This window comes from Corvus moneduloides, chromosome 3, assembly GCF_009650955.1.
Source record: "Corvus moneduloides isolate bCorMon1 chromosome 3, bCorMon1.pri, whole genome shotgun sequence".
In the NCBI taxonomy this organism is placed as follows: domain Eukaryota; kingdom Metazoa; phylum Chordata; class Aves; order Passeriformes; family Corvidae; genus Corvus; species Corvus moneduloides.
Genome location: NC_045478.1, coordinates 103,441,601 through 103,465,928, shown reverse-complemented (window position 1 = coordinate 103,465,928; position 24,328 = coordinate 103,441,601). Strand labels below are relative to the sequence as shown.

Below are 24,328 nucleotides of genomic sequence, written 5' to 3'. Positions count from 1 at the left end.
GTCATTAAATTAATCCCATTTATTGATGCAAAGCAGTATCTTTGCTTTCGAAGTATGGAACCAGATATTTACAATGCCCGTTTTTCTACACAGTTGCCTCAAGTTCTGAGGGCAGTTACGATTTTGCCAAAACTGTGGCTGGAGGAGATCCAGGTTTTGTTCCGTCTGTCTCAGAACCTGTGTCTGGAGAAGTGCAGGGCTCTGATCAACTCTTCCAGGATCCAGACCATTTGTCTACCCAGCAGGTAGACTTCTGAAATTTAATGTGCTGTACCGCTCTCATTAGAGCAGGTTCAGTCCCTTGACAGCCACATTATCAGGCACCATTTTCTGGACAAAGGGAAAAAGCAGCTACTGGGAGGAGAAGGAAGAGATCTGTCCCTAGCCATTTTCCTCCTTTTCCAAAGAGAAAAAAAGGCCCCCCAAGAAGGGTGAGCACCATCTTTACCAAGAGGAATAGGGATGACAATGGAAATGAGTAGCCGGAGTTGTGCCTGTGCAAGACAAGTCGGAGTTTACAGAAGTATCCTTTAAAAAAAAATCGGTTTAAACCAACCCAGCCTGATACTTCTCTTCCCCATCCAAACCCATTTTTTTGTCTAGAGAATAATTGCCACGCTTTCAGTGGCTGGATTCCCTTCACTTAACCCAAGTGGGAGTAGGAGACAGCAGAAGTTACACCAGCAGAAAACTCTGTCCTCATCTGATGAACAGCATCAATAGGCACCTGCCAGACAAATACATCTGGACTGAAAGAACTTGTCCTGAAGCGTGGACCTGAATTAAATATTTCAGGGTAAGAGGCACCAGCCTGTCCCACACAGCCAGGATGCAGTGCCAAGACACACTGAATTAACTTTCCTGCTACAGGCTTGGGAAAGGAGCTAAAGGAAAGGAACAGTGAAGACACCCTACATACTTGGACAGTGTTAGTGGAGATGAGCTGGGGGCTGGTTTTGCACAGGTCTAGGAGGAGTGCCACTCCTTCCATCCATGTCTTAAACTCCTTGGCTTCCAGGAGATTGTACAGCTTCTGGAGCGGCTCCGTTTCTTCCACAGCCGGAGGTAACGTGACCTGGGCTTTTGGATGGTGTAGGAGGCATTCATCAGAGGTAGACTTCACCCTGGAAAATAAAACCAAATTAGGACCTGTTGGTGATCATACCTTCAGTTAATTGTGAGCAGAACATCTTGGGGAGGTGTCCTAATGATGTGATTTCAAGCTAGAAAATCCTGATCTGAAAAATAACGTGAGACCTCATGACAATCATTACAGGAGACAATCTGCAAGCAACATTCTGACCAGTGCTTACTCAGGAAAACCAAGGATGAGATGCATCTCACTTATCTCCAGACAGCTTCCCGGGTACACATCACACTGCTTTGTGAGGAAAGAGAGACGCTACTTCCAAGTTTAAATGCCTCATCATATGGAAGGTGTGTGCCTTATTATAAGGAAACTCATCCCTTTGGAGAAGTGTCTCTACACCAGGCATGACAATCTGGAAAAGCAGCTCAGATACATCTGGACTGATGAATAGGGGCATATCTGAAGGATCCAGAAAATCCGTAACAGGGATAAAAACAGAAGCCAGACATCCCAGCACTACGCTCACATGATTGCTTCCCTAGAGACTAGATCCACAGCTTAACAAACCCACTGGGAACAACTCTCTTGGATCAGCCTGTCTCTTCCATGGGCATGGGAAGATCCTGACTACGCTACTGAGGCATGTGGTCACTCTCCTGCCAGCGCTGAGCATGACAGAGCTAAATAAATCCCCTCTGTTATCAGAGGACAACAGGTACAAGTAGCTCTCCCACTGGCAGGAAGAGACAGCAAGGACCAAATTCCTGTCTCAAATGCTGATTGTAGCACAGGGGGAAATAAACCAAACATGCTGTCCATCAAGCAAACAGTATGAAGGACAGGAATATCAAGACAAAACATCCACATTGAGACACCTGTTGACCAAAGTTGCTCAGGAACTGGCTTGCTACTTACTACTCATCTTGGTACTGTCTGAGGGTAAGAAAACCATGACTGAGGCAGGCCAAACCACATACATAAGAAGTGCTATTTTGGGGAACGGCATCTTGCTTCTAGACTGGGACTTCTCATCAAAACACCCATCTGAAAAAGACTGCACTCAGATCAAAAAAGCCCTGCTTGAATTTACTTGTCCCAAGTGAGGCAGCGGAGACATGGCCCTCTCACAGCCTCCACAGCACTGTCCTTGCCACTGCACTGGATCTTCTGAGCTGCAACCAATGGGTGTCTTTTTGTCACCCATTTTTTGTGGAAACCACTCCAGAGAAGTTGTGTTCAGCATAATGTAGAAGTAGACATTTATTATCATAGAGCATTTGTAGGGAAAGGAAACAATCTCTGGCACAGGTCATCTCCACCAGAAAGATTTTCCTGAGGAAGAGACATGTAAAGCTTGCCACGTGCTTTGTCACATCTAACTAAAGTGCTCAGTACTGTTTACTAGAAGGCAATGTGGCCTGGGGCTTCTTCGAGCCATTGCTCCTCTTCTTCACAGGCTTCTCGACAGATGGGTGTTCACCCTTCTGGATTTCCATCTCCTACAAAGGCATAAAGAAACCCCATGAATCTTTAGAATGTAAAATAGGATATTACCTATTTAAAACACAAGTTATAACCAGGATCGTTGCTACCAAGGCTTGGGCAAACATTTCCTGACTTACAGAAGGAAACAGGCCAGAGATTCAGTGATGCCAACTCTTTCCTTTCAATAAGCCAAGGCAGGATATGGGTGCTACCATACTGAGCAGCAGTCTAAAATCATAAATTCGTTAGTCTTGAGCATAAATGGGAATAATGCAAACTGGTACGGAATGAGAAATCCTACGCCGTTTGCAATTTTAGGAGGCAGCACCTCACACCCAGCCACGAGCCTGGCCACAAAGGCTGGCACTTTTCCATGGGAAACAAAACTCAGCCCCACCATTTGAGGATATCAGTTAAGAAGCGGCATCTGGTACTCCAAGTAGAGCCAGAGTCTTAGTTGCTGGCAGCTTTGGTCTGGGAGAAATCCTGCACTGTTTGCAATTTTAAGAAGCAGCAACCCACTCCTGGCCGCAAGCCAATGGACCAGCCACAGGTGCCTGGCCAGGAATGCTGGCCCTTTTCTATGGGAAAAAAAATGTACCCCACAGTTTCTTGATGTCAGTTTGGAGGTGGCATCTGGCACTCCAAGGGCAGCCAGAGTCCTAGTTGCTGGAAGCTTTGGTCTGGGAGAAATCCTATGATACTTGCCATTATGGAGGTGGCACACTACTGTCAGCCATGTGTGACTGGATGCAAACGGTAGCCATTCTCCGTAGGAAAAAACATCATTCCCCAAGTGTCTTGGGGTCAAGGGAGAGGTGGTGTCAGAGGCTCAAAAGGCATCCACTGTCCTTGTTCCTGGAAACTTAGGTCTAAGAGAAATCCTGCACCATCCACAATTTTGGAGGTGGCCACCTACTGTCAGGCACGTGACTAAACCTAACCCTAACCCTAACCCTGACCCAACCCTAACTCTAACCCAAGCACAAACCCAAACCTAACCCTAACCTTAACCCTAATGGCAGCCAATAAATCCTAACCCTAAGCCTAATGCTAACCCTAAACCCTAACCCTAGATCTTTGGTCTGGGAGAAATCCTGAGACGTTCGAAATTTAGGAGGTGGCACCCGCTGTTGGCCACATGCGACCGTACATGAACCATGGGAATTTTCCATCGGAAGAAACGTCGTCCCCCCACTATTTTGGAATCAGTTGATAGGTGGCGTCTGGGGCTCCAAGCAAAAGCACAGTCCTACCTGGTGGAAGCTTTTATCTGGGAGAAATCCTGCAACGTTCGCAATTTTTGAGACAGCAACTCACTGCCATCCACAGGAGTATAACCCTAACCCTAAAACTAACGCTAACCCCCGAAACCTAACCCTAACCTTAACCCATTACATTAACCCTAACCCTAAACCTAACCTTAACATTTTCGTAACCCTTACCTTAACGCTAACCCTAACCCAAACACTAACCTTAATGGCGGCCAATTAACCCTAAGCCTAATGCTAGCCCTAACCTTAAACCATAACCCTAACCCTAACTCTTTGCTCTGGGAGAAATCCTGCAACGTTTGCCATTTTTGTGGTGGCAACCCACTGTGAGCAACATTAGACTAACCCGAACCCAAACAATAACCCTAATGGCTCCCAAAAAACCACATCCCTAACCCTAACCCTAACCCTCTGGTATGGGAGAATTTGTGCGTTGTTTGCCATTTTGGAGGCGGCACCCCACCGCCCTCCACATGCGACTGGATGCAAACGGTGGCCATTTTTCATGGGAAAAAAACCTCATTCTCCCAGTCTCTTGGGGTCAAGTGAGAGGTGGCATCTGAGGCTCCAAAGGCAGCCAGAATCCTAGTTTCTGGCAGCAGTGGTCTGGGAGAAATCCTGTGCTGTTCGCCATTTTGGAGGCGGCACCCCACTGTCGGCCACATATGACTGGACATGAATGGTGGCCATTTTCCATGGGAAAAATAACTCATCCCCCCCAGTATCTTGGGTGAGGTCAGAGGTGGTGTCTGGGGCTCCAAAGGCAGCCACCATCCTAGCTGCTGGCAGCTTTGGTCTGGGAGAAATCCTGCAACGTTCTCGATTTTAGGCGGTGGCATTCCACTCTCAGCCACATGCACCTGGACATGAATGGTGGCCATTTTCCATGGGAAAAAAACCCTCAGCCTCTCAGTGTCTTGAAAGCAGGTCAGAGGTGGTGTCTTGGGTACAAGGGGAGACAGAGTCCTTGTTGATAGCAGCTTTGTTCTTGGAGAAATCCTGCGACCTTCACAATTTTAGCCAGCAGCACACCACTGTCGGCCACATGCGACTGGATGTGAATGGTGGCCCTTTTCCATGGGGAAAAAACCTAATTCCCTCAGTATCTCAGGGTCAGAGGGGGTGTCTGGGTCTCTAAGGGCAGCCAGAGTCCTAGTTGCTGGCAGCTTTGGTCTGGGAGAAATCCCGCGATGTTCGTGATTTTAGGAGGCAGCACCCCTTCTCGGCCACAGGCTGCTCCTCATGTCATGCTTTTCAATTTTATTGTTTTCACTTTGGTCCAGAATTTTCTCTTTTTTTTTTAAGCATTTCATTTCATCAATTTCTTCTCCTGTCTTTTCGTTTGACTTCATTCCCTGATTTCGGGATTTATGTTATTAAAATTTTGGCAAGTTTCGGTCCTTTTCACTGCACCTCATTTCATCCCAATCCATTTGGTTGTAGTCACCTCATTTCCAATTTTCTTTTTTGAAAATTGCATTTTGTTTTTATCATATCTCCTTTCCATGGTGTTTGTTACACTTTCTTCACTGATTTCAAGATTTCCTTTCATGAAAGGAAATTCTTCATTTCATTTCATGAATTGACATCTCGCCATTTCAATGAGTATTAATTCAGAAAGGTTCAGGCCATTTCCTGCACTTCAGGTCATCCCATTCCATTCCATTATATGGCTTTCACTTCACTTTGGAATTTTTGGGGTTTTTTCTTAGGATTTCATTTAATCAATTTCTTCTTCTCTTTATTTGTTTCATTTCCTGATTTCGGGATTTCAATGAGTATGACTTTGGCAAGGCTCTGTCCTTTTCACTGCACCTCATTTCATCCCAATCCATTTCATTGTAGTCACTCCATTTCCAAATTTTCTTTTTTTTTTACCTGAATTTGATGTCATCATATCTCCTTTCCAGTGTGTTTGTTTCCCTTTTTTCCCTGATTTCAAGATTTTATTTCCTTTCATTTCATGGCCGAAACTTGCTGAAATTATATTTATTGAAATCCTGAATTCAGGGAATGAAGTCAAACAAAGAGATAGGAGAAGAAATTGATGAAAGGAAATGCTAAAAAAAAAAAAAAAGAGAAAATTCTGAAAGGAAATGAAAACAGTAACATGGCATGGGATGACATGAAGTGCAGGGAAATGGACTGAACGTTGTGTCCTGGGTTGCAGTGTATTCTATTACCATCCCCATCAGCCGTTGAAACCAGGTGGGGCAGTGTTTCCTTGCCTCCTCCCCCCAGACTATCTTGCTGTTAATTGCCCATCATTGTCCTGCCACATGACTCAGAGATAACTCCCTCTGGACTATCTTCTGTTAATGAGCCTAATCAACACTTTGCCTCATGACTCATTACCCCATTGTGAGATGCTCCACCCAGAGGGAGGAACCAAGCAGCCCATCGTGGATATAAGCTGAGGCTGAACACCAGAGACACCCCTTCCCACTGGATTTCCAGAGGACAGGAGCTACACAGCCACCACTGGACCTTCTGAGGAAGAGCAGACCCTTTTTTTTCTACAGGATCACTGCTTCAGAGGACTGCAGCCACCATTCTACCAGACTGCTACCACCACCCTGCCTAACAGGGACTCAGGTTGTATCTTGACTCTGTCAGTTTGACAGTGTTTTCTTTTAGTTTTTTTTTTTCTTTCCTTTTCTTTAACTTCCCCATTAAATTGTTATTCTGACTTGGTGCCTCCCACTGGTTTGTTTTCAAACTAGTACACCTTGCCAAATTAATCCTCATTGAAATCACAAGATTTCATTTTCTTTCATGAAAGGAAATAAAATCTTGAAGTCAGAGAACAAACTGAAATAAACTGACTGGGGTGGACTTCACAATGAAATGAAATTCAGTTTAAAGAACTGAAAGAAAATTCTGAAATGAAGTGATTGTAATCAAATGTAGTGAGGTAACATGAAGTGTCCCTTGGCATGCCTTTTATAGTTGCAGTGTCCCTGGAGGTCCAGGCTTTATGGTATGCAATCACTTACAAGTACTTAACACAGGACTGACGTAAGTATTAGTAGCTAAAGGCACACAACCCAGATTAGTATGAAAATAGGTACTTTGGTGTCATCTCCAGCCCAGCTGATTTCATAGAAAGCAGAGCAGCTTAAGCAGGAAAGAGTAAGAATTTCCTCTCTAGATATCCTTATGCTCTGGTGGGACATCAGGGGACATCAGGGACAGAAGCAGAGTTCACATCCTATTAGGAAGAGGAGGGCTCCAGAAGCAGCGATCTGGATAGGAGAAGGATCCACAACTTGGTGTGACTTGTGAGCAAGAGCTGCCTCGGGCACTTAATTCCAAAAGAGGTTGAGACTTAACGCAACCCCAACAGAATTGAGACTCATTTTATTTCGTAATCTTAAAACGTGGCCCTCAGTGCTGCATTTCCAGCTGTCCAGATTGCGTGACACTTTGGTTAACAAGATGTGTATTGTAGATCCAGTGCTTTAGGCTCCCATGTCTCCCATGCAATGTTACTGAATCCCCAGCTCCCTGCTGTAGATATGGCCATGAAAAAGTGAGCTCAAGAGTTAGCTCACAGGTGGTCACTTTTTCAAACAGCATCAATTTCAAGAAATTTTATCTAAATGTAACAGGAAAACCTAAATTACTATAATTTTTTAGAAGAAAAATTACCCTGTCCTCTCTTTTACCTCCCCTTTTCATTCCTGGATTGCTCTCTAAGAATTACAGTAACATGCAAATAAATCACTTCAGTTACAGATCTATCATTCAATCCTAAATTCTTTAAGAAGCCTAAGTATTCCACTTAGTATAAGGTAACGTAGCAAATGGAATATAATGGCCATTAGAAACAGGATAACAGTGTGGGTGGAGGGTCACCTGCTTACAGTTATCTTGGTCAGATTACATCAGAGTCAGCTGTACAGGAGATCTGCTGGCTCTTTCCACCTGAAAGAAAGACCAGAAGAAACAGCTCAAGCACCAAGCAGCTGGCAAACACAAATGTTCACGTTTCTTAGACTGAGATGAGTTGGTCTGATCATCTCCTATAGATTAAAATGCAGCAAAGCCCATAAAAGCTCCCTCCTGTGCTCTGGCTGCACCCCTCAGTCTGGTTTTCCCTGGCCTGACCCTCTCCCATAGAATCACAGAATGGTTTGGGTTGCAAGGGACTGTAAAGATCATCCAGTTCCAACTCCGCTGTCATGGGCAGTGACACCTTCCACTAGACCGGGTTGCTCAGAGCCCCATCCAACCTGACCATGAACACTTCCAGGGAAGGGGCATCCACAGCTTCTTTTGGGAAACCTGTTCCAGTGCCTCACCACCCTCACAGTGAAGGATTTCTTCCCAACATCTAATCCAAATCTAATCTAAATTCTGTGAGTTTAAAGCCATTCACCCTTGTCCTATCACTACATGCCTTTGTAAAAAGTCCTTCTGCTCTCTTGTGGGCACCCTTTAGGTACTGGAAGGTGCTATAAGGTCTCCCTAGAGCCTTCTCTTCTCCAGGCTGAACATCTCCAACTCTCTCAGCCTGTCTTCACAGGAGAGATACCGTAGCCCTTCTCTGAACCTGCTCCAACACTTCACTTCCTTCTTTTATTGGCACCCTAGAGTTCGGTATCCAGCAGCCGATCCTGGAAAGCCAGGGAGGATTTCCATTCTGCTGGGGAATTTACCTTCCAGTGCTTCTTCACTGATGATTCTACCTTTTAAACTTTTTTTCCCGTTCCGTATCCACATAATCACCACTTCCTTCCACTCCTTACCCCTGCGGTACCCCAGCTCTCCGGCTCTGCCCTTTGTTTACCCTCGCCTTGCGTGAGTAAGCAGCTCAGCTACACGGCTTGTTCCCAGTCTCCCTGGGGCGGTGCTTGCCCCGCCGGCACCGCGCCCCAGCCATTCCCGGCGAGTGGAGGAGGCTCTCCCGCTCCAGCCGGCCGGTGTGTATGCGGGAACAACGCGGGGAACAAGGCGGGGAAGAAGGCGGCTCTGCCCGGCCGGGTTTCCGTGCGGGGCCGCTCGGCCCCGGAGCGCCGGGACACGGGGCTGGGCTGCGGGCGGGAGCCGCGGGAGAGAGCGACAGCCTTACACGTGTCCGTCACAGCCCACGGCACTTCAAGGGTCAGTCTTCACCCTCCCTTCCCACCCTCGACCTCCCCTCTTTCCACTCTCCCTTTAAGCCGCCAAGAAATAAGGTTCTCCTCCCCTAGAAAAATGTTTTGGCGGCAGGGTTGCACTTAAAGCATTATGTAAGTTAGCATTCATTCACTTCCCCCCCCCCCACCACCCCGAGGCGGACAAGGATTATTACGCTCCTTTTATGGGGGAAAAAAATAGATCTGCGGGGTACAAAGTCCCTAAGAGGCACAAAGGCGTTGGAGGTGGGACTTGGTAAGACAGGGCCACATCTGCACCTGGCCTTTGAAGAGTCCAGTTTGTGGGATGTCAGCAGCTCCAGCCTGGACTTCAGTACTTGAGAACTCGAGCACGAAGTGTTTTGCTTTTGCAGATACCCAGCAGTGCCCGAGTCTGGCTGGGCTGACTGGCCAGCATCCACTCTGGCTACATGGCATAGGTGTTGTCAGGTAGGCAGGCTTCAAGCTCAGACCTAGCTAAAAACACTGCAGTGTCATAAAATGGAGCAGTGAACTGTTGCTGTGTTTAATTCCGTGACTTATGGCTGGGAGCGTTCACGCAGGTCATGGGAGAGTTCAGTCCATCAGATCTCTGCCCGAGGGTGAGTGAGGCGCCTCTTCCTCTTAATTGACAACAGGCTAATTTTGGCCTCCTCCAGCTTCCTTGTGAAGCTGTGTCATTATGCAAGAACTTTCAGAAGCTAAGTGAGGTGGTGAAAGAAAGGAACCAGAGGGTAGGGCAAGAAGGGCCTCCATAATGCTCTCTTAAGGATGGTTTCTGGGTTGAACACATAAATAGAATATGGAAGCAGCCCAGAGCAGATCTCCTTCCTTCCCTCCCTTGGCCCCACACAAAGCATCTCCCAATCCCTCATTAGGCTGAGACATGTCTTTGATTTAGAGAATCTTGAACATTATCCACTCAGTTGGAAGAGCTATAAGGGAAGAGGAGGTTCTCAGAATGCCTCCTGTCCAAAATAACCAGTGTTCCACTGTCAGTGGGTATGATTGTGAAAAAAGGGTTTGGTGTTGCATTGTGAAGAAAACAGAGCTGCCTGTAGCTGTTTTACTTGACAGATTAATGTGCTAAATGAAGACATAGCTGGCTTTCTCTCTGGAAGGAGCTGGGTAGGGAGAAAATTTGAAATATAACCTGCATGCAAGTTTCTGTTTTGGCACTCCTTTGGTGTCTCACTGCAGGTCTTTATGGATTCAGTAATCAGGTGCATGTTTTTCTAGATGCACTGCATGGAGTGTGTAATTCAGTCTCCTGCTTCCAGTCTAAATGCCTTTCATGCAGCTCAGCCTGTGTGACAGCTGTTCTTCCTGGTTTGGGTTGGGACTATCTTGTGTAAGGATACTCAGTAGATAAGCAATTGATCTGGGATATATGTGCAGGTGAGCCCTAGGATGCTACTGCCATGCTGGAAGTCAATGGAACAGCTCCCTCACCAAGAGCCTCCCACAAGAATGGTTTCAGGAAGGCTACCAGCTACTTTTCTACCTTCTTGACTTGGTAAGTCTTCATTGCATCGCAGGTTCAACAGTACAAAGTTTTGTCAGCCATACTAGTGAGCAAAATTTTCACATTTTTCTCCTCCACCACCAAGAGCAAACTCAAATTCATTCAGATCTAAAGCCTATTTCAAATAAACACAAACATCTTGATTCCTGCAAAGTCTGGAGCAGGTTTCTGATTTCACTCAAAAGCTGGGCAGATTTTATCTCTCTTTGTATTATATTTATGGTCCTTTTGTCACTGGGCATTTGCAGCTTGTTATCTTTTGATTGCTTTTTTAAAATGCATGTGCAAAAAAAAATACTTGCAAAAGGAAACATCTCTGTTATAATTTGTTCCATTTGGCTCCACATATTCAGGAATCTGTTTCCATACTTTTTTAATAATTCGTTAATAAAAAATGTGCCCAGATTTGGTCCCGGATGTGCAGGAGTGGTAACTATGCCACTCCCCCTCAGGCTGGCCACTGTTACTCATCTTTCCTGACTTCAGGCTACCAAACCATTACCACTGTTTTATGCCTGACAACTGTTTCACAGGCATGACAGCACTGATGAGCTTTATAAAAAGGTGAGAGCTTTAAAAAGAGCTGTACGGAGCTCTGCTTGTGACCCTAGGAGTTGCAGTCTGCATGCTGCTTCTCCACTCAGGAATTCGCTGCTTCCTGAAGAATCTCTGTCTCATCTGTGAAAGCTGGCTTCCTGTAACTTAAAAACTTGACTGTCATTCTTAAGATTCCTTTCCTGTTATCACTTTTATCTTTTCCAGGTGAGAGCTTAAATCCTGACTGCTTCTAAATTATCCTGCAAGCACAAAAAATTTAGTCCCTGGGCTAAATTCACTTTGTGAAAAACACAGTCCAAAACTACAGCAAAGAGGGAAGGGAAACTAACAGGAAGGAGACTTTTTTTCCCCGGGGTGGCTTCTAGTATAGACCAGGCAGTTCTCACATGACAGGTTTCAAAGCATAAGGAAAACATGGGCTCAGGATGTGAGGTAAGAATACCTAAGTGGTGACTGTGACTGCCCACAGGTGGTTTGTGCAGCTTTGAACGAGTGCCTCTGCTGGAAAACAACAGTAGCAAAAACTTGCAAAAAAAACCAACCCAAAAAACAAAAATCAAACCCAAAAGCCGCCAAACCTCCAAATCTTCACTGTCCTCACTGAAACCCTATTTCCTTAGGATCTGAAAGACAGGTTGTTGGTCCTCTTCTGAGGCCCAGCTGAGGCTCCTTCTGCCTTCATGATGCCCTGTGAGACACAGAGCAGAGCTGGGCTGAGCGGGGCTGGCTCATGGACCAGTGCCCAGTGCTGGGGGTCTTACTGGCACAACCAGCCCAGCTGGCTGCTGGGCAGGGAAAGGAGCAGGCTGGCTCTGCTCAGCAGGGACACACTCAAAACAGTGCTAGAGGCTAAAAACAGCTGAGCTGGGGCCAGGAGCTGGGGTCTGGGGCTGAGGCACGCTCTCTCTGCCTATCCAGTTTACTCCTGTCCTCCACAGAATAGCCCAGAGCATGTTTTAGTCTCTATTTTCTGGGTTTTTTTGTCTTTATTTTCCTTTCCTTCTGGGGACTGCTCTCTTGTTGCCTTTATACTATAATTAGAGGAATCACATCTGTCTTTGTGTGTTTGCATCTCATCATATAATCTGATGGGATATCAAAACAAACAAATAATACAAACAGGAAGAGGATCATTACACCAAAACCAGTGTTGGCTTTTATGGTCCTACTGCTCTGTCAGGTCATTAAATGCCTTATTGCCTTATGCTTTTCTCCATCAATGATGGGAACTGTCACGGTGCCCACTTGCCTTATAAGATGCTTCCTGATTTTAAGAGGAAATATACCTATGTTTGAGTTAAGCATCCTGGCAACTTAAGGGAGAGGCTGAGGGGGCAGGGTGCATTCGTTAATCATCTGATGAATTAAATAGTTTCTTTTTTAGATCTTAACTGGCCAGAGGGGCCCCATGACAAAAATTGTGTTTACACTGCACAACTTTTTATGAGCACAAATGCATATATTATGATGGCTTAAAGCCCAGGCAAAAGCTTGGAGCTTTATTTTTGTTTCAGTAAGTAGATTTGATCTAATCAGATAACAGCAGCAATACACATTTTCACAATAGCAGTTGGCCTTTATCTGACCAGTCTAAGAACAAAAGCTTACTGTTTTGCAATATATCTTTCAAGATGTTTCTTATGGCCTAAACAAATATTACAAACTCCTTGTCAGTAGGCTTTTTGTTAGATTAAAAGAAAAAGGATGCTCTTTGAAGGTCTTTGGGGTTTTTTTCTGAGAAATTTTACCAAGCACCAAATACAAATAGTCCTTCGCAGTCAGTGAGTATCACCAGCCTCTGGGAAAGCTACTCATGATTTTTGCCACGAGTGAGAATAACATGAATGATATTAGGGCATCAGGCAGTGATATTTTGTACTGCACTTTCTCCAAGAAGTAGGAATGATCCTCATTTCCCTACAGAGTTGCGACCTGGGAATATAAAGAGAAGACTGCACAAGGGAGACATATTTGGATGGCTGGAAGGTGCCCAAGATCTGAAGACGGAGGTCAAGACACATTTGTCTATTCAGGTGAATTTCAGTGGGGTTTAAGCAGCAATTGCACAGCAACTGCAGGTGTTGGGGAGGTCCATATGAAGAATGTGGCCCCAAGCAGGGGAGTCTGCATGGAGCACTTCTCTCCGAGTCTAATGCAGGACAAAGTAGCCATGGACATTTTCCTTCAAACTTTAGCCAAGGAAAGGAGGGGTCTCTGACACTGTGACCCAGTTAGACCATTAAAGGAAGTGGAATATCTGAGAACTTTGCCTTCCTCAGTCTGAGAACCTTCAGCCTGGTTCTCACTCAAGGAAAGGGTTTTAACCACAAGGCACGTAAGTGTGTTAGGTAACAGGACATCTCTCCTGCACAAATGTGGCTGTGCACATGAGAGCTGTGAGGATTTTCAGCAAGGGCAAGTGTAGGGTCCTGCACATGGGGAGGAATAACCCCAAGTACCAGCACAGGCTGGGGCTGACCTACTAAAGAGCAGTTCTGCTTATAAGGACCTGGGAGTCTTGGTGGGTGACAAGCTGACCATGAGCCAGCAGTGCCCTCACAGACAGGAGGGCCAATGGTATCCTGAGGCACATCAGCCCTATCTTCCAGCAAGTTCTATGTGTGTTTTGTTGTACCTTAACAGCTCAGCTTTGTCCTGTGAGCATGGCTGGGTGGTATCAGGCTGTTGTATCTACCATAACTCCTTTCCCAGGGCTGTTCCATGCACTTTATGGCCAAATACAATATGACCTTATACAATATGGCCATGGCCAAAGATCAGCAACAGGGGAAAAAGAGGATCAGTTATTTTAACTTAAATGCTATCAGGACATGAACATTTTCCTAACATTTGTTATCAAAAGTAAAATTTGTTATCAAAAGTATCTGTGTTTGAAAGAGGAAGGAGGAGAGAAGAAAAAAAGGATTTCTTTGACTTTGCTAGAGTTCTTGTTCTAGAACTTGTGGCCTGAATCAAGAAAAATTTTAAAACCTGAGAGTCCTCCTAGTTGAGATTATCTATACTGAGTCAGGCTTAACCTTAAACTAAGCAAAAATGTCCTTACCCAAAAGTTCTGTATTGAGTTTGTGTAGGTTTTGATAAGAGTGGGGGCTACAGGGGTGGCTTCTGAGAAACTGCCAGAAGGCTCTCCTATGTCCAACAGAGGCAATGCCTGCCAGCTCCAGAACAGATGTGCCCCTGGCTAAGGCCAAGACAATTAGGAATAACAGTAACACCTCTGTGATAACATATTTAAGAAGGAGGAAAAAGGCATTGTGCAGATGTAATTACAACCAGAGAAGAGCAGAATGAGAATGTGTGAGAGGAACAGACACCAAGGTCAGTGCAGAAGGAGGGGGAGAGGGTGCTCCAGGCATCAGAGCTGAGATTCCCCTGCAGCAGATCATGGTGAGGCAGCTGTGCCCCGCAGCCCACAGAGGTCCACTATGGAGCAGAGATCCACCTGCAGCCCCTGGGGGAGCCCACACTGGAGCAGATCCGTGTCCAAAGGAGGCTGTGACCCTGTGAGAAGCCTTCTCTGGAGCAGACTCCTGGTAGGATCTGTGGACCTAAGGAGAGAGGAGCCAATGCTAGAGCAGGTTTACTGGCAGGGCTTGTGACCCCGCAGTGGGCCTGTGCTGGAGCAGCCTGTTCCTGAAGGATTGTACCCTGTGGAACCAGCTCATGCTGGGGCAGTTTGTGAAGAACTGCAGCCTGTGGAAAGGACTCACATTGGAGAAGTTTGTGGAGAACTGTCTCCCATGAGAGACATCCCCTGCTGGAGCAGGGGAAGCATGTGAGGAGTCCTCCTGAGGAGGAAGGAGTGGCAGAAACAACGTGTGGTGAACTGACCACAACCCTCATTCCCTGTCCTCCTGTGTCACCGGGCAGAGGAGGAGGTACAGAATTTGGGGTAAAGTTAAACCCAGGATGGAGGGAGGAGTGGGGTAAAGTGTTTTACAATTTTGTATTTATTTCTCATTACCCCACTCTGATTTGATTGGTAATAAATTAAACTAATTTCCCTAAGCTGAGTCTGTTTTGCCTATGACAGTAATCAGTGAGTAATCTCTCCCAGCCTTTATCTTGACCCGTGAGCCTTTCATTACATTTTATGTCCTGTCCAGCTGAGGAGGGGATTGATAGAGCAGCTGTGGTGGGCACCTGGCATCCAGGGCCAGCCCACCACAGGTTCCAGACTCCTCCTGATCTTTGTTTCCCTTCCCAGTGGCTCTTTCATGCCCGTGTGCTTTGTACCCGCAGCTGATTTCTTTATTGATATTTTTATGAGTGCTGCATTTTGCCAGTTCCTGGCAGGAAGATCTGGGTTAACTAATTAGGAAGAGTAATTCAGGTTAGATGAATACAAAACAGTCTCTTTTCAGTTAGCTGGACTCTGGACATACATGTAAAGAAGTTGGCTTAAATATATTTCCGAAACAGTCACAACAAAAGTTGTAAACTGATGATGAAAGCAGTGTGCACATCAAATTCTAAGTTAAATCTGTGATTTTATACACAAACTCATCTCACTTTAGAGAACAATAATAAGGGACAATTAAGACAGTGTTTGTCTCTTCAGTGCCTAATATTTTGGGGTATAGAGGGAGAAAAGACTTTCAGCTATATACTGGTTTTACAGGCAAGAAATACACCCTGAAGCTGCTGAATCCTCTCTTTCTTTTTCCTTTTCTCTGGGGACCTTTTGTGCTACCTGTGACAAGCAGTGGTGTTTCACAGAAAGACATCAGGGTAACAGCAACACTCGTGCAGGCATCAAGACAGCTCTCACATCTTGCTGTCCAAACAACAAGACCCTAAGCTATGGAGCTAAAGAGAAGAAAACCTTTCCAATTTGGCAGGAAGATTGACGTTTATCCCTTAATCCTTAATCCTAAAGCAGGTTTGCAGCAATTAGAGACGAGATTCTCACACAGCAAAAAATACTCCTACCTTTATTTTATATAAATATGTATATACACCCTACCCATCTGTGTTTCAGTGACCTGCAGAAAATGACACGGATGTTTTCATGAAAATTAGCATTAGTGAAAAATTTACTTTTTTTTATCATTTTTGGTGCAGATATGAAAATCTTACCAGCTTTACATCTGTCTTCATCTTTTTATCCACTCCTAAATGACTGGTATTCTTGGTCACAGGATTTTTTCTTTGTGGAATTGTTCCGAGCAGTCTCCTCATGTTGTGGGCACACAATTCCTCTGCCTGACTGAGTCACCATCAAGGAGGAATCTCCTTAGAAGGATATCATGGTCACTGCAATAGGCTATTAAAGGTATTTTTAAACTCTAAATCTTTGTGATGATAATATCAGACTGGTCTTCTCTAAAGGCTACCCATAACCCCAAAACCCATGGCTGACAACTGAGGACCACTTAGACCTGCTGCTCATTTTCCTAAGCACACACAATTCCTATCTGTTCCCTCCCACTGACATTTGCTGGCTCATTTTTGACTTAGTTTTATGTGATGGAAGCACTGGAGGCAGCTGAGGAGAATAAGCATGCTGCTGAATGCTGCACAAAACCACTTCTGAGAATGAAATTTTCCTTTCAGGTCACTCTCTTATAAAGCAACCCTTGAGCCCAAGCAAGGACAGAAGCAGAGGATGTAACCTACTCTTCATTTGTGTGACATCCAGTGCATTTTTGTTGGGGGTGGGGAAAGGGGAGTGGCAAGTGCTTTCTAAGTCTCCACGGGACAGTTGCTACTCTGGCACGATTAACAAAAAGGGACAGTCTGAGCCCTCCTTTTCGGCTTTACTGCAGGCCCTGCTTACTGACAGACCCTCTGGGTGTCCTAAGGCAAACACAGCTGTGCTGAGAGAGACAGGCACTGCTACAACATCCACTTCCAGGTATTGCCAATTCCCATCCTCTTTTGCTGTGCTAGTGAAGGTTTCTAGGTGGTTTGAAACCAGATTAGCAAAATCAGTTAAAAAACGGAGTACAATAGTGAAGGTCAGTTCCAGATGACTCAAAACCCTCCCACTTTTCCCCTTGCCTTTACTGCTTACCCCTTCTGACATCAGTGCAGTGGAAGGAAACAAAATCTCACACGCTGGGCTCTGGTTCTCTAAACTTCAGTGCCCCGGTTTTCAATAATGAATATTTTCAGTAGTTGACAGGATAAGAGGATACAGACTCAAGCTCCACCAGGGAGGTTCAGGTTGGACATCAGGAAATTTTTTTTCACTGAAAGGTTGTTTAAACATTGGAAGATGCAGCCCAGGGAGGTGGTGGAGTCACCATCCCTGGAAGTGTTCAAGAAACAACTGGGCTTGGCAATTAGAGCTATGGTTTAGTTGGCATGGTGGTGTTTGGTCGAAGGTTGGACTCCACAATCTTGGTGGTCTTTTCCAACCTTAAAGATTCTGTGACTCTGTGATTCTATGAATGAAGCATTTACACATCCCTTCATCTCCACATCCCTGCAGAGACACGTAACTGAATGGGGTGATCCTCGTTTTTGTGGGAAGAATATCCTTCCCAAAAGGCTTTCCATGCTGATGTACAGTGGTAAAGGGTTGCATAAACTGCTACATGATGCGATTCTGAAAAATTACAAATCTTTGCTGTCCTCATGAGAGCATTAAGAGGCATTTCTTACTGCCAGCATCCCTCTCCTGCTCAGGGATTCAGGGGAGAAGGTAATAATTTATGCAGAAAGGGAGCAAAGAGTTTACAAGTGAAATCTTGCTTGTCACTAAACGAGAGCAGAGTTGGAGTGTAACAACTGCTAAAAGATTGTTAGATATTTTTTTAGCTTACAAGAATGTGGAAAAGCAGGTGAATGTAAAATAAAAGATGTCTAAAAGTATTTCCCCATTTTCTTATATTCTTAAAAATAAAACTGTATTTTAAAAATTAAACCCAACATTTTCTAGTTCTTGCACTCGAAACATTTCGAGCTTTTTCTAGCTGTTTATTGTACACACGTCCATTAAATATTGACTTTCAAGGTATTTTCTCTTTGTCACTGCTTTTGATTATGCTGTGATTTTGCCCAAACTTTAAAAGCAGCCAGTCATCTGGGATGAAAATGTAAAAGTCTGAAAGATAAATGTAATTTAAAACTCTTTGTGCTAAACACCTTATATCATGGTGTCAAGAAGAACCAATATAATAGTTACCAAATATTAAAAGGGTAACTTGGTGTTTCCTTTTCATGGTTCAAGCAAATAGAAAAGTAAAAAAGTAAACAAGATCTTGAATGACCTGCTGTATGTTTAATTGTGTCTTTTTTAGTAACCTACAATATTTTGTAGTCACAACAAACATTATATAGGTTACTGCTTATAATGTTCCCTTTGAAAGTGCATGCTAGGTAAAAAAAGAGGTTAGTAAATACAATTATTTTGTATTATGAAATTATTATGAAATGAAATTATTCCCCATAGGAGAAGTTAAAATTTCCTTAGGGTTTTTTTAAAGTACAGTATACAGACAACCCCTTTAGGGCTAATAAATTGCTCTGTTCTTTACTATGCTCAATAAAAGAGAATTTTGATACTGCCTGCAATTTGCTTTCCTTTGCAGCACATCCTGAATTCCTTAGGGAGACAAAACATGAATGAAGTTTGAATGCCAGGACTTCAGAAATCAGCTCTTGTCCTATATCCCTAATCTCCTTTCCTTCCAAGGATCAGAGCTTGTCTCAAGTACATGAGATTGTCTTAAAAATGACAAGATCAGTATTTTAAGTTGTGAGCTATGTGGGTTTCCCACTTAGTGTTTGAGCCTCTAGAGTGAAAATTTGCAGACTCACTCCAGCTGTCAGAGCTGCTACAAGGTTTTAATATAATCAGATGACTTGGAGAACATCACCAAAAATGTTTGATACAGTAGGATCATGTCAGTTATGAGACTGGATTGTGCTGTAATGTCCTACATTTTATGGAGCAGATAGTCTCTAAAAATTGGCTGGCTCTTTCCTCTGGTATTAACAATGGGAATGTCATAGTGACTTCTACAGACATATTTTCTAATTTCCCAGGAACCCCTTTGCATGGCAGCAATAAGCATAATTTAAATTTAATTTAATTTAATAGTGCAATATTCTGCACAGGGTTTTATACTTGCCCCTTCAAGAGGCATTGTGTTCAAACCAGAACAGTAATCGTTCAAAGCCCCACTTTTTTCATCTCTGAAGTAGATTTACTTTGCAGACTTTAGATGGCCCCTGGGGGTTTGGTTCTACAAGGATTCACACTTACCAATTTTTAAGCAGATTGTGCTGGAGGACATAAAAATTCTTCTACTGGGTCATAATTTCATTTCAATAAATGCTTGTCTAAAAGCAGAACCAGATGGTTGCAATCTTAGAAGGTTGGGAGTTTTTTCAAACTACACTACACAAATAACCACTTTAGGGCTACTAATTTGCTCTGTTCTTTACCATGCTCAATAAAAAAGACCTTCCTTGATTTGGAGAGGTTTTTGTCTCAGATAAGAAGGGCGACAGACAGACAGATGGCATAATGCAAGGGAAATACAGAGCGGGAAGAAATGGATTCATCAGCAAGCTACATAAATTGTGTTATGCACCTTTTGTGTCACTGAGGAATTTAGTTTGGGAAATGTAGTTTTTTGTAAAGCATGAAATGTTGCAGCACGGTTTCAGGCTACTGCGCTTTTTTTGTTTGTTTTGTTGTTGTTGTTGTTTTCTTGGTGGTTTTTGTTGTTGTTTTGTTTTTTGTTCCATCACTGTTAGCCTTGTTCCTGCCTATACTTTCAAAACTATTTTACAGCCGTTTCCAGAACAATTTCACATTGTCAGGTTAATCTGAGGCTCGAGGAGCCCCACAAGAGGTTCCTTTTCTTAAAAACTCATGGCTGTTAGGCACCTCTGTGTGACAACAATCTGAATTCCAAACAGGTGACTGCCCTGACAAGGAGAGCACTCGTGGAAGGAGTGGCATTTGCCTGCTCTGTTGAGATGACTAGGTGGCTGCACTTTACTTGGACAATCCAAACTGTTTTAGCCCTTTTGGAAAAACTAATTAAGGAGTTAAGCTAATACACCAGCATTACCAGTTCCATAGTGCAGATTAAATAGCTAGGCCAAGATTTTTACTCTTACTTGGTGGGGTTTTAAGGAACATAAAGGAGAGTTAATTTTTAGGTCATAAGAGGTCCTCACGTCTTTTTGGGATGCATGTTCTGACCAAACAGCCTGTCAGGTGATGCCTGTTAGATTCAGAGAATCCCAAATCACATTCTTAGTGTGACATTATTCCTCTATTCTACAGCTGTCAAAGATGTGCCCCACAACTCACTGCAAAGACAGCCAACTGCAGAACTAATTCTCACTACTGTCACTTTTTTTCACATAGGTTCATGATGTTGTGCCGTCAGCTCCTCCTTGTCTTTGGCCTGTCACTAGCTAGTGGGGTGTGTGCTTCTAGAATGTGCTACTCAGAAGCCCAAGTCGCCATGTATTTTTTCTGCAACCTCACAGATATTCCACCTGTGCCAAAGGATACAGTGAAGCTTTTACTAACTTACAACTATATCAGACAAGTGACTGCGACTTCGTTTCCACTGCTGGAGCACTTGCTGCTGTTGGAAATGGGAGCCCAGTTTGTCTGTCCTGTTACCATAGGACAAGGAGCGTTCAGGAACCTGCCAAACCTTCGTATCTTAGACTTGGGAAACAATAAGATTCTTCAACTGGATCTCGATGCTTTTGTGGGCTTGCCAAGCCTGACTGTCCTCCGTCTGTTTCACAACTACCTTGGAGATTCCATCCTGGAAGAACGTTACTTTCAAGATTTGAGGTCATTAGAAGAATTGGATCTTTCAGCGAATGAAATCACAAAACTTCATCCTCATCCCTTATTTTATAATCTAACAGCCTTGAAAAGTGTGAACCTGAAATTTAACAAGATATCCAACTTTTGTCAAACCAATCTTACCAGCTTCCAAGGAAAACACTTTTTATTTTTTAACTTTGGTTCTAATCATTTGTACAAGACAGAAGATGTGGCCTGGGCCAAGTGCCCCAATCCTTTCAAAAACATTACATTTAGCTCACTAGACCTTAGTGACAATGGCTGGAGCACAGAGAGAGTCCAGTATCTCTGTACAGCCATTAAAGGGACTCAAATTGGTTCTTTAACATTTAGCTCTCATATAATGGGTTCGGGATTTGGCTTTGATAACTTAAAAAATCCAGATAATTCTACTTTTGCAGGACTAGGAAGAAGTAATCTTAGTTTCTTTGATATTTCAAACGGTTACATTTTCTCTCTCAATTCGTTAGTGTTTCAAAGTCTTGGTAATCTGGAATCGCTGAACCTTTTCAAAAACAAGATAAATCAAATCCAAAGGCAAGCATTTTTTGGCTTGGGCAACCTAAAAATTCTCAATCTCTCAAGTAATCTTTTGGGTGAGTTGTACGATTATACCTTTGAGGGTCTACGTAGTGTAATGTATATTGATTTACAGAAAAATCATATTGGGATGATTGGTGACAAATCGTTCATGCAATTAGTAAATCTGAAAATAATTGATCTCCGAGACAATGCCATTAAAAGACTCCCTTCCTTTCCACATCTGACCTCTGCCTTATTAGGTGACAATAAGCTAATGTCTGTGCATGACAGAGCAATAGCTGCAACACACCTTGATTTAGAAAGAAATTGGCTGGCAAACCTAGGTGACCTGTATATTCTTTTCCAAATTCCAGATCTACAGTATATCTTCTTAAAACAGAACCGGTTCTCTTACTGTGTGAAAAGTGCTAATGGTATAGGAAACAGTCAGTTAATATACATGGATCTAGGTGAAAATATGTTACAGCTGGTGTGGGAGAGAGATTTATGTTTGGATGTGTTTGGGGCACTGCCCAAACTTCAAGTTCTACATCTGAATAACAACTACCTTAGTGCTCTTCCACAGGAGATTTTTGGAGGTCTAACATCTCTTAAAGGACTTAACCTGGCTTCCAACCTGTTGTCTCATCTTTCTCCTGGGCTTTTCCCACAAAGCCTAACAAACCTAAACTTATCTGGAAACCAGCTGTTTTCCCCTGAGCCTGAGGTCTTTATGACTTTGAGTATTCTGGATATAACACATAATAATTATATCTGTGACTGTTCTTTAAAGAGCCTGCTGGTGTGGCTGAATGAAACCAATGTAACCCTGGCTGGCTCCCCATCTGACAGGTACTGTGTGTACCCCCCTGCCTTTGAAGGGGTACCACTGTCACATCTGACATATGATGGTTGTGATGAGGACGAACTCCAGGAGACACTCAGATTCTCATTATTCATCTTCTTCTCTGTCACTCTTCTCATGTTTCTGGTGGCAGTCATCATTTTTACTCGCTGCCGGGGGATTTGTTTCATCTGGTATAAAACCATCACCAAAAGAGTGATAGACAGCCAACCACGAGTAGCAGATAAAAGTGAATACAAATATGATGCATATCTCTGCTACAGCAAAAATGACTTTGAATGGGTCCAGAATTCTTTGCTAAAGCACCTGGATTCACAGTATTTTGATAAAAACAGATTTACCTTGTGTTTTGAGGAAAGAGATTTCTTGCCTGGGGAAGAACATATCAACAATATTCGTGATGCCATTTGGAACAGCAGGAAAACAATTTGCATTGTGACCAGGCAGTTTCTCAAAGATGGGTGGTGTGTGGAAGCCTTTAATTTTGCCCGGAGCAGGTACTTCTGTGATCTGAAAGATGTCCTCATTATGGTAGTGGTTGGGTCACTTCCTCAGTATCAGCTGATGAAACACAAACCAATTCAAAACTTCTTACAGAGGAGTCAGTATTTGCAGTGGCCTGAAGATTATCAAGATGTAGACTGGTTTTTAGATAAACTTTCTTGCCAGATTTTGAAGGACAAAAAAGTGCAAAGGAAAACCACTGGTGTAGAGCTGCAGACTGTAGCAACTGTCTCACACTGATGCTGTGAGTGCCTGGCAAATATCACATTTCCAACTGTGCCATGGCAGGAATAAACAGAAATTGGCTTCGTCTTTCCTTGAGAGGACATGCAGAATGATAACTGTTTCAGTGTAAATCCTACAGAACATCCAGACAAAGCAACCAGCAAATATATGAAACTGCAATTGTTTTGTGGACTACAACATGCATTTTCAGAAGAATTGAATGAATAACAGATGCTTCACATTTTGGGTGTATCTTCAGGCATTTTAGTCCTGATTTTTGGAGTACTGCTTACTTAATGATCTGTTTCAGCTAGAGAAGGATACTCATGATTGTTTTTTCAGAGAGAGCCCATGGTACTGTGCAGGAGTGACCAAAAGTGCTCTCAGGCACTACCAAGCCTGACCATTGTGGTTCCTGGACTGCCCACTCCTGTGCTTGCTGCACTGGTAACTTTTCATGCTCTGTTTCATGGTACAACCACTGTTTTGCACCTTTATGCTTTATATTGGTGAAAAACAGATTTCATTCGTTTTCTACTCAATAACCTCAGCTCAGTTGGAACATACAAACTTTGGACTTCATTCATGCCCTTCCTCTCCACAAATTCTCTGCTTGGTGGTCAAACTACAATCATTGCTCTACACCATTCGCTGCTGTTTCAGCTTTGGTGCTTTTTCACTTGAGCTGCCTCCTGCCCTGCAGAGAGGAACAGGTATTCCCCATGGATCTGAAGGAAGCCTGGGCTTGGAAAGCAAATAAGAAACTAGCTCAACAGCTGTGCAGGCTGTACCCTGGTGACAGGGCTTTTGTGTTCTGGGAGTGGGAAATACACTGGTACTTTGTCCTGTGTAATTTGGGTTGTCCTCAGCACACCCTGTGTTCTGATCAATTCTAAGGTGTTTTCCTGCTTCTATTGAAATGTTTTTCTAGAGCCATTAATGCCTGGTGCTCTCTTACTTCTCTGATTATTTTACCACTGTCTGCTCAGGTATGTGTCTTCAAGGGGTTGTTTACAGTCATTTTAATAAAAGTCTGACCCAGTGTTCACTGTTGCAGAACCTGCACCTATTATTTTGATAGTGGCATACTCCCTAAGTGTTCTGTTCATCTCGGTTTGTGCATTTATTCAACAAAAGCTTACCAAAATAATTTCAGTGTGATTTCAGTGGGGTTTTTTGCTCTAGGGATGAAGCAGGAATGGGAGGTTTTATAAGTTGCCTGCTTCGACCTTAGCTGCAAACATTTAACATCACCTTAACTGTTTTGCTAGAGATGAAAGAGTATAATCCACTTTGTTTGAATGCAGTCGTTGCAATACAGATGTGCCTGTGGCTGATCTAATTTA

The 24,328-nt window shown here is 43.7% G+C and overlaps 3 protein-coding genes across 5 annotated transcripts in view; 2 read left to right on the top strand and 1 right to left on the bottom strand.

Annotated features, from left to right (window-relative positions):
• LOC116441326 (TOG array regulator of axonemal microtubules protein 2-like) overlaps positions 1-8,812 on the bottom strand; it is a 9,796-nt gene extending 984 nt beyond the window's left edge. The window contains exons 1-4 of the mRNA XM_032103080.1: positions 8,642-8,812; positions 7,708-7,776; positions 2,486-2,589; positions 920-1,124 (exon numbers count right to left, since the gene is read on the bottom strand). Of these exons, the coding sequence (XP_031958971.1) occupies positions 920-1,124; positions 2,486-2,586 (306 nt within the window). The 5' untranslated portion in view covers positions 2,587-2,589; positions 7,708-7,776; positions 8,642-8,812. The remainder of the gene's footprint in view (positions 1-919; positions 1,125-2,485; positions 2,590-7,707; positions 7,777-8,641) is intronic.
• LOC116441325 (serine/threonine-protein kinase pim-2-like) overlaps positions 1-14,350 on the top strand; it is a 24,180-nt gene extending 9,830 nt beyond the window's left edge. The window contains exons 4-5 of one of the 2 annotated variants that reach the window (XM_032103077.1): positions 10,368-10,485; positions 12,976-14,350. In XM_032103077.1, coding sequence (XP_031958968.1) covers positions 10,368-10,481 — 114 coding nt within the window. In that variant the 3' untranslated portion in view covers positions 10,482-10,485; positions 12,976-14,350. Of the gene's footprint in view, positions 1-10,367; positions 10,486-12,975 lie in introns of those variants that run through there. The other variant, XM_032103076.1, reaches the window with a different exon arrangement.
• On the top strand, positions 12,994-24,328 carry TLR5 (toll like receptor 5). 2 transcript variants are annotated; one of them, XM_032103073.1, is made up of 2 exons: positions 12,994-13,085; positions 20,408-24,328. In XM_032103073.1, exon 2 carries the CDS (start codon positions 20,412-20,414, stop codon positions 22,995-22,997), a length of 2,586 nt encoding a protein of 861 aa, XP_031958964.1. In that variant the 5' UTR covers positions 12,994-13,085; positions 20,408-20,411; the 3' UTR covers positions 22,998-24,328. The 2 variants fall into 2 exon arrangements, with proteins under 2 accessions (XP_031958964.1, XP_031958965.1); XM_032103074.1 differs by lacking the exon at positions 12,994-13,085 and adding an exon at positions 16,566-16,930.

What these genes read in the sequence shown, in the direction of transcription:
- TLR5 (XM_032103074.1), top strand. Translation starts at nt 16,587, where the DNA reads ATGCTGCACAAAACCACTTCTGAGAATGAAATTTTCCTTTCAGGTCAC. An exon ending in GCTACAACATCCACTTCCAG is followed by an intron (nt 16,931 to 20,407) that starts GTATTGCCAATT and finishes TTTTTCACATAG; the next exon opens with GTTCATGATGTTGTGCCGTC.